This window comes from Semicossyphus pulcher, unplaced genomic scaffold, assembly GCF_022749685.1.
Source record: "Semicossyphus pulcher isolate SPU_LCO1_2020_fin unplaced genomic scaffold, fSemPul1.0.p SCAF_11, whole genome shotgun sequence".
Classification (NCBI taxonomy): Eukaryota; Metazoa; Chordata; class Actinopteri; order Labriformes; family Labridae; genus Semicossyphus; species Semicossyphus pulcher.
This window is the reverse complement of record NW_027211615.1, coordinates 30107748-30117500: the sequence shown is the minus strand read 5'-3', so window position 1 is coordinate 30117500 and position 9753 is coordinate 30107748. Positions and strand designations below refer to the sequence as shown.

The following is a 9753-nucleotide window of genomic DNA, read 5'->3' as shown; positions in this document are numbered from 1 at the left end:
TTAGAAGTCTGGTCGTTTCGTTTCTATGCTGAGGACACCTGACTGTTTAGAGACTCGACACTTTCATCGTTAGCCTGTGTGCTGCATGAGTTACAGTCTGCGCAGTATAATGGAAATGTATAAGTATGGGCTGCGTGTTTAACTTTATATAAAAAATGTTTTGAACACAGAAAAAGAGTAAAGATTGGTCAATTTCCAGTGAACACCTTGTTTTTTTTCTCCCACAATGCACTGCGTGAGTTTGGTTGCAGGTTCTCCGCTCTGACTTCACGCTGCAAACAGCTGCCCGGGCTGAGCTCGTCCTCTCTGGTTTCCTCTCTGCACAAGTCTGGGAGTGTTTTCTGCCTGGAAACCGTTTTTTATGGACAGACCGCCTGTGTGTTTTTCCTTTTTCCTTTTTTTATTTCACAACCTCGCTGAACTTGAAAATGAAAATGAACTCACGTCACCCCTGCCTGCTGCCAGATCCTGCTTTTGTCCCAGTTTTTCCTCTCTGAGAGTCTGTGCTGAGTTTACTCTCTCTCTCTGCAGACAGTTACAGCAGCAGCATGTTGAGCTAATTCAATTTGAATGAAGACGATGTTTATCTGGTTTGTGTACGAGCTGCACGCAGGCCGCCGCCGCCGCCGAGAGGTGTCGTGAGGCGAGCGGGTGATCTGAGGCCGGCTGCGAGGGGACTTTTCTGCTCTCATTAAACACTGATAGATGAAGCATCACATCACACAGCAGCTCTTTGTCTGCCTCTTTCTCAGACTCGATGACGTATCACCCGCCATCACCTCCACCTTCCTCCCCCCTGTGTGTTCATGTCACACTGATGATGATGATGATGATGGTGGCTCGACCTCCAGGCTCCCGCAGCAGCTTAAAGGGTTAACGTGCAGCCACAACAAAGAAGCCGGTGCTGGGCCGGCGTGTGCACGAGTGTGTGAGGGAATGGGGGAGGAGGTGGGGTGCTCCGGCTGCCTTCTAGCCCCGCCCTGGACTTCTTTATTGGAGAGGCTGTTTACAACCTCGACGCATAGGAGTCCCCGGGTTCATCGGCCCGGTGGGGAGGGGGTGGGGAGGAGGATAGGGGAGGAGGAGGAGGGGGAGGTAGTTGGACTCACAAGAGAGCAGGGAGGAAAATGGTACAGGAAGAAGACAATAATGAAATATGTTGAGGGCCTCAGAGCTGCAGGATTTCTTTCTGCCTTTGTTCCATCCGTCTTCTTCCTTCTTCATTTTCCGTCTTTGTTTCTGTCTCTGACATTCTTTAACGCCGATGCAGCACGTGAAGAGAAACATGCCTGAAAAAGAAAAACCCTCGTGGACGTTCCTCTGCAGCCAAGCCCACATGAACACTGTGAAAACATGCAGCAGGGTCACTTGTTTGGTTCCTTTTCATGTTTGTCTTCACTCAGAGCTTCAGCTCTGTCTTTAACCTGCTGCAGGAACCTGGCTGCATCTAAAGAACACAAACAACCAGCAGATGAACCACAAACGTACAGCTTCCTGCTCGTCTATACTCCGGTCCTATCTTAAAGAAGTCTGTAGCTCCTTTATTCTCTGCTCACTACAAACATGCATGTTGTTTATAAGCTGCTGTAGGTCACACCCCTCCCTCCTCCTGCACACACTCCTGTTTACATCTGCGTTTTACATGAGTCTGATTTATTCACAGTAGATGATATTAACAGGTAGATATGATCAGGAAAGAAGAATACAAATCCAGGTAGCTCATCAAACCGACAGAATCACATCTTAACATTGTGATAGAAAAACACAGAACTATTCAAACATTCTGGTTTTATAACTGGCATAAAGAACAAAGATAATTATGTTTATGAATCTATGTTTAGACAAATAAGATCTAATTAATATGATATATTTATATTAGAATCTTGTGTTTGATGTCGGCTCTGCAGACAAAGACAGAGTGCATGAACATGCCTTTATATTTAAGGTCTAATTAGTTTGTATTGAAGGTTTTATTTAGATCTTGTATTATGTTTAATGAATACTTTAAGTTCACTTCATGTCCCTGAAACATTTTTATCATTAGAACATCTAAATAAGTGCTTTAATTCATATTTAAAGACATTTTTTGTTTGTTTTTCACCATATTTTGTTTAAAATTTTAGTTGTTTTTTTAAAATAAACTGTATAATGTAACTGCAGTTGTTCTCTACATGCCTCTGGCGCGCGTCCTCGCGGGTGTCGCGGTCCCGCCTCGCGCCTGTCTGCTTCCCAACCTTTCCCCCAGATCGAGCGCGCTGCCGGGTTCACCGGGTTTACTCTGACACCGCTGACTCCCCGGCCACGCCCCCCGACAGCCACGCACCCCGCGTCGGACCAATCGCGTAGCGGCCACGTACTGATCACGCACCGCCTCGCCTTTGATTGGCCGCAGTCCGCTACACCTATGGCTGTGATTGGCTGCGTGTTACCACCCGCCAGACTGCTCTGAATTTTGTTTCTGTGTTTTTTTTCTCCTCTTTTTATTTTTTTTTTGGCTCCACTCAGCTGAAGCCAGTCTGCTGGCAGAGGCTCAGCGCTTATTATTGACTGCTCACACTCCCGCTGCTGTCTCCGCCGCCGGTCGCGATATCTGCCGCACATTTGAACTCTTCCTGATGCTCAGCTTCTCGGCGGAGCGCTCCTGCCAGGTGAGTCCGCGGCCATCATTAAATCTGCCTGTTTAACGGCTCGTTTTATGTTATAAAGTTGTTGTTGCTGTTATTATAACTGATTGGTTACCTGCAGCTTCATAACAGCACGCGCTGCTCTCAGGTCAGCTCGCGCGGCCGTGAAGCAGGGTTCAGGTCAGGTTGTTGGTGCAGTTTTTGTCTTATTTTAGCGCTGTCTGCTGGTTTATTTGAGGTCACACTGAACCCACTGTCTCCTGTGTGTGTGTGTCAGTGAGTGTGTACTGTATATGTGTGTGTATTCACAACAGTTGCATCACTGCAGCGCATCGCTGTATCATAAAGTTTAAGGATGCTCGCAGACTGAGCTGCTTTGTTTTCGCTGTTTATAAAGAATCACTGTGCAGCTGACTCTTTGTTGTTGGATGATTTCTGAGCACTGAGGAGGCTGCGGGCTGTGCAGGGCTTCTGTTGTAGCTGTTCATGCTCTAATGTTAAACTGCTGCTAATGATTTCTCTGACTGTATATGATTACACTGATTTATCATGAAGTCTGTTAAATGTCACATGATGCTAGAGACTAAAGTGCAGTATTAACATGTGTTATCGAACGTTTCCACCAGTCTGACGTTCACAAAACGTTAATAAAGAGTTTAAAACAATAAGTTCATGCTCATATCAGTGAGGCACTGCGTCTATAGATCATTACTGTAAATTAATGAGCTAATCAGTTACAATATGATGACAGCGTTATAAAGCACAAGCTGGCACTTTCAACAGTTTATTATAATGATAAACAACAATACTGCTTTAAACACGGTCTGAAACATGTGGCTCATTTTGCACCTGCATCACTGTTCAGATAACGACTGTGACCACACATTTTGTGGCACCTTCAGTTGTCCAAAACAAAATAGAAATTCAGATTATTATCAACAGAACAAAACAGCAACATTCACATTTGAATAACAGCGGTGGCTTTTTGCTCTAGAAAATCAGCTCAGTGTAAAAATGTTGCTCATCTGCATCAAAATCTGAATATCAGCATTTTAATCGATTAATTTTCTTTCTGGCATTAATCGATTGATCGATTGGATTGAGGCTCGGTTTGTTATAAAGCTGCACCTGGAAACAGCAGCTGAGCACAACAAAGAGACAGCACAGGAAACAACACCACAACACAGCATACCAACACGAAAACACTAAATACATAAGAATACAAAAACTGACCAGGTGTCAGATAAAAGTATAATCGAGGTGTGTTTCTGTTGTTGTCTTTAAACAGGTGTTTTATTCATTTTAAAATCACAGTCAGGTTTATGTGACTGATGACAGACGTCTCTGCATTGTTTCCTGCTGCTGTGATCTCATTATGTGTTGCTTTGTGATGTGTTCGAGTGATCTTATGCGTGGGAAATCACAGCGCTGATGCACAATACTTGTGTGTGAGTGTGTGTGTGTGTGTTTGTTGCAACAGATTGACTTTGTTTTGTCCAACTATACTTCCTGTTTGGAGCTTCCTCTTTCTCTCTCTCTCTCTTGGGCGAGTCGGTGCATGCTAATATGGGAGGAGGAGAAGGGGGGCGGGGCTTATTTCGTTGGTTTTTTTAGGGGGTGTAATATCTGGCAAGCCACCTCCTGTCATCTATTCTGGGTGCAGGGGAGGTTCCCCGTCGGCTGGGTGTACCCGCTGCAGTGGGGCCCCACTCGTGCGCTCTCTCTCTCGTGCGCTCTCTCTCTCTGTATCTATTTATCTAGGTCTCTCGCCCCTTGCTCGCCCTCCCTCCACCCTTGCTGTATGTGCAGCTGAGCTTTTGCCAGATGCCAGCCAACTTAGCCTACACCCTTTGTCCCCCCGTCACCTCCCACCTACTCATTCACTATGTGGGGTGAAATTTTACACACTTCTGTTATTTTTAAAATGATCACTTTATTTTTACTGATGTGGAGGTTCGGCTCAGGAGACGGGAGGAAGTGGGAAAACAGTGACATCATTGGTAACTATATAGATGGGTGGTGTGCGCTTTTGTTCCCAAAAGAAGACGAGTAAAGAGGAAAAAACGGCTCAACATTTTGCATCCCTGCTAATAGTCGATGTCAAGTCAAATAGATTTTCTTGACACAAAAAAACTTTGTTAAACAGATGTTAAAGATAAAGAAAAGTCACATACCATGGAGTCAATCTGGTATTAGTAGTTGTCAAAAGCTGTGAAATCTCATGACCAGTTTTACTTTAAAATTAGAATTTAAATCATCAGGGAACTCATTTGGGATCCCAATCCATTTGAACTTAGTTTGAAGATAGGCCTACTTGTTGATCAACTTAAAAACTGAAGACAGCAGAAAACATTTGGCATCCCAAATTGGAATCAAAATTTTGGTGAAGCAACAATAACTTTAAGTTCTGTCTTATCTAAAAAGGAGATACTTTTAAGCATTTAAAGCATTTAAAATTTATTTTGGATCCCAACTCATATTTAAAGCTACAGTTTAAAGAACATACTTATTCTAATGTAGGTAACAAAGCGGCTGATGGGACTCGATGTATATTAAAAATAACTAGGGGGAAAAATCCAACAACTGTCCTGGACACATTTAGGATCCCTTCTGTAATTTTTTAAGGATGACAGTTCTTCATGTTGTTAGCTAATGTCAGTTAACAACATGAGAGGACACATTTGGGATCCCAACTATGAGAGCACATGTTTGTCATCAGCTGCCAAATTTATTTTTAAAGACATACCAACCTAATTGAGCTGGAAATTCTTTTGTTAGAAGTGCAGAATAATGCAGCAACCTACCAGAACATATTTGGGATCCCAATTTATAAATAAAGTAAAGGGATTGTCAGGAAGTGGACACACTTGGGACATTGTAATTGTAAAAGGAAAACATGTCTGCATGTTGTTTGCTGACTTTAGAGAGGACACATTTGGGATCCCGATTAGAATCAGTAACATCATTTTGTTACAGTTTATGGTACATAAAAGAGCATACATATGATGTAGTATTTCCTTTTATAGTGTTAGTGACGGAGATCATATTCAACAGTTTGAAACCATCACTTATTTCTGACCTCGCCGCACTAATGTAATAAAACCTGAAACCTGAGCCATCTCCAAGTGAGATCATGAACTCGACATGCTTTAAACCAGGTTTAGTTTTCCTTTGACATCACACTGGTTTGATTTATGTATTTGAAAGATAGATTCCCTTGTGATGGGCTAATAGTGCCAAAATATTATTAATGCTGTTTTGTTTTACTGATTCCTTTCTCAAGTCTTCTCATTGAATTCTGCACGTTTTGATTCTGATATTTGAGAAAAACAAAAAATAATGTCAAAAATATAAACGTGATAAATAAATAAATGTTGACTGACTTCCTGTCTTCCTCAGGTCGACTGTACGGACGGCACACTGGTTTCGACCATGGAGCTTAAGCCGTGCATCGAGTACCACGACCTGGAGGCTGCAGAGGCACTCGTCAGCATGAGCTTCTGGGGGCAAAGGTCGCACAAGCCCCGCCCACTCACTCCCACCTCCGACTCCTGTGACTCCATCCATCTCAATCCGGAAGGGGGCGACACTCCCAAAGACCTGATCGCTCTGTCGTCACTGGTAAGAAACAGAAATGACATCTAGAGACAAGTTAAAAAACTGCAGTTAAAGTAACTAACTCTGAATTATAATTGTAAACGCTCTCTCTGTTCTCCTCCCTCAGTGTATGACTCCACCTCACAGTCCGAGCTTCGCCGAGGCCTCCACCACGGCCGTCCTCACCACCACCTCCGCTCTGAGCCCCGCCTCCAGACAAGTCTTACCCCACACCTGCCTCCCCTCCCACTCCTCCTCCCCCCTCACCTCAGAGACCTCAGCCCCTCAGACAGAGTTGTCCTGTGTGGCTCCACCCGGCAGAGCGATGGCCACCAGCGTCATCCGCCACACTGCCGACCGCCTCAGCGCTCCTCCTCCCTGCTCCTCCCAGACCTCCACCTCCTCCCCAGGGGCCCCACAGACTCTTCCAGAAGAGAAGGACGGCCCTCCTCCGTCTCCTGCCAGCCTGTCCTCTCGCCCCCCCTCAGCGTCACCTCCTCACTCCTGCCTGCTGTCTTCCTCCTCCTCTTCCACTCCAGTCTCCTCCTCTCCGGTCCTCTGCCAGGTGTTCCCTGTCAGCAGCCGGACGGGGATGATCTCCGCCTTCGTCCAGGCTCCGGTTCAGGTGCAGACTCAGGGGGGGCCCAAACCCATCCTGCCCCAGTCTCCTTCCAGCTTCGCCCAGCCCCTGCTGGTGGGCTCCGCCGTGCCGCAGGGGACTGTGATGTTCGTGGTCCCCCAGCCGCCTGTCTCCCAGACAACACCAGGCCAACAGACTGTCATGACCCTGGGGAACACCAAGCTCCTCCCCCTCGCCCCAGCCCCTGTTTACATGCCAACTGGAGCAAGCGGCGGCGCCTCCCAGGCCGACTTCTCCCGCAGACGAAACTACGTCTGTAACTTCCCCGGCTGCAAGAAGACCTACTTCAAGAGCTCCCACTTGAAGGCTCACCTGCGCACACACACAGGTGAGGCGTCACAGGAAACATCACTGCTCACTTCCTGTCCCCCTCTTTACATTGACCCCTGGGGGTACTATGGTGAACTACAGGGGAAACCCAGAGCAGCTTTAACTGTGATACAGATATGACACCTGTTTTTGTGTCCTTGCTAACCTCCGCCCTCTCCTCTTCCTCTGCAGGTGAAAAGCCGTTCAGCTGTCACTGGGAGGGCTGCGACAAAAAGTTTGCCCGCTCCGACGAGCTCTCCCGCCACCGCAGGACGCACACCGGCGAGAAGAAGTTTGTCTGCAACGTGTGCGACCGGCGCTTCATGCGCAGCGACCACTTGACCAAACACGCCCGGCGGCACATGACCACCAAGAGGGCGTCGTCGTGGCCCACCGAAACCCGAGACCTCACTAAAGTGGCTCTGCCCAAGGGCCAAATCAGAGGCCCCGCACTTCCTGTTGGCATGCTTGTCCCCACAGCCAACTAACAGACTCAGTCAGGAGCCCACAGGGCCAACTCAGGACCCGGGGTCAGGGGTCAAACCAGACACTAACAGGTTAAACTGGTTGTTTCAATCAGCTCCACATCAGGAGGAACTTTTCTACACATCAGACTCGGCTGGTGATCACAGTGAACTGAGTCACTGAGCTCCGGCTACGTTTACATGAACAACAGGAAACTCTGATTCAGACGCTGGTTAAGATGGCCGCCTCATATAAAACAGGCTACTGTGGCATGAAACAAACGACAAGCTCATTAACTGTTCCTAACATTAGCATGTTAGCATTATAATGTTGAATACATGTCATAAAATGAACAACAACGCATAAATGTGAACATGCTGATTTTAGTTTGAAAGGCTCGACATGTTAGCTTGTTAGCATGTTGAATGACAATTAAAATAGGCTATGCTAACATTTGTAATGTTAGCATGTAGCCTGGAAGTCATTCATTAGTTTCAGAGTAATTCTGTCCTGACTTATGGGGGTAGTGTTGACCTGCTGGTTGCGCTAGAGGCAGAGCCGTAGGATCCCTGAAGTCAGCTGGATTCATCCTCTGAGGACCACGAACATCTGAACCAAATCAAATAAAAGTTTAACTCGCTGGCTTCCACACTGCTATATTTCCCTCCATTAGCATGTAGCTCTCACACGCTCTGTTTACATATTTACAGTGAACAACCTCATTAATTAAATGTTTACACATTGTTCACAGTAACAGTTTTCCAAGTGACACGATGTTTATTATCGCAGGGCCCAGTTTGAAGTTACAGCTCAGCTTTTGGTTGCCGAGTTTGACGCAGAGTTTTTCATATTTATAAGGTTTATGACTCGAGTGATTAGTGCCATTTTATTTTATACTGATGTCTGTTTGAGAAGTTCTTCCACCTGCAGTCTGTTTATTGGTTTTATGCGTACATTTTCTACCGTCTATTCTTTGTTTTTTAATGCCACAGTACTTCAAGTAATGAGAGGTATTTGTACATCAGTTGAAATAATCAGAGTTTTGCCGTGCGGAGCTGAAGACATGTAGACGGAGCCGGAGCAGCCGGCGGAGCACAGAGCGAGTTTCTCGCCCTGCTCAGGACATTTTAATTCCCACAACCACAAACTCACCGGAGGAGACACGAAGGCGACAGGCTGCTATTCATCCACGGACAGAAACCAACAAAAACCTGACATTGCACTGGATTTTTTAAATAAATCTTGCTTGTTTTTGTACTCTCTCTCTCCGTGTATAATCATGTTTACTACATGTGTAAATGTCACGTTTAGCAAAATGTATGCACTCTTTTCATTTTTTGCCAAAGCCTCTGTATTGTGCTTCTATTATTAGCTATAACTTCTGTTAATTTGTCTGTGACTGTAAATATTGTACATATATTGATATCTATATGAATGTTACGTGTATTCCAATCTGCATTTATTGACAGTACGAGTTATTGATATTTTAAAAATGTCAGTGGACAGTATTCCTCACTGTGATACTACCTACTATCTTTGCTTTACACATTATTATTATTATTATTTAATAAACATTTGTTGAGGAATAAGTGCTGTTTTGATAGCTTGATTTGGCCCATAGTGTAGCCAGTAAGAAAATACCTCATGTTATTAAATGTTATTCTTAATAATAACGGCTTATATCGGAATAATCCCATTTCTGAACATTTGCCTGTAAGCGATGGTGAAGAATATGGCTTTTATAATAAAAATTTACCAGGTTAAAAAGTGTTTGTAGTTTTTTCTTCCTCACTGGACTACATTTCAACACCTGACATCTTGTTTTTTTGGTGGGAACATTTCTATTACATTTTCAAAGAACAGACGGAAAATTTGCATTATTGCTAAGCTAACTCTTGCTAATTAAGTTATTTATGTAGCAGTAAATTTAAATGATTGTTTTGGGATGTTATCTGGAGGCAGAACATCCTTAGCTTAGCTTAGCATAAAGACTGGAAACAGGGAATCAGTTAGCTTGGCTCCGTCTGAAAACAAAGATAAAAACTAAAGTTTGGGGTGTAAGAGGGAGTCCAATGCATTTATGCTAAGCTAGGCTAATTTACAATGTCCTGACTCCAG

The 9753-nt window shown here is 44.8% G+C and overlaps 1 protein-coding gene across 1 annotated transcript; it reads left to right on the top strand.

Moving 5' to 3' along the window:
• Window positions 1–2570: 2570 nt before the first annotated feature.
• On the top strand, window positions 2571–9396 carry LOC138585164 (Krueppel-like factor 11). Its single transcript, XM_069657443.1, has 4 exons — window positions 2571–2648; window positions 6024–6245; window positions 6349–7189; window positions 7363–9396. Exons 1-4 carry the CDS (start codon window positions 2616–2618, stop codon window positions 7656–7658), a joined length of 1392 nt encoding a protein of 463 aa, XP_069513544.1. The 5' UTR covers window positions 2571–2615; the 3' UTR covers window positions 7659–9396.
• The last annotated feature ends 357 nt before the right edge of the window (window positions 9397–9753 follow it).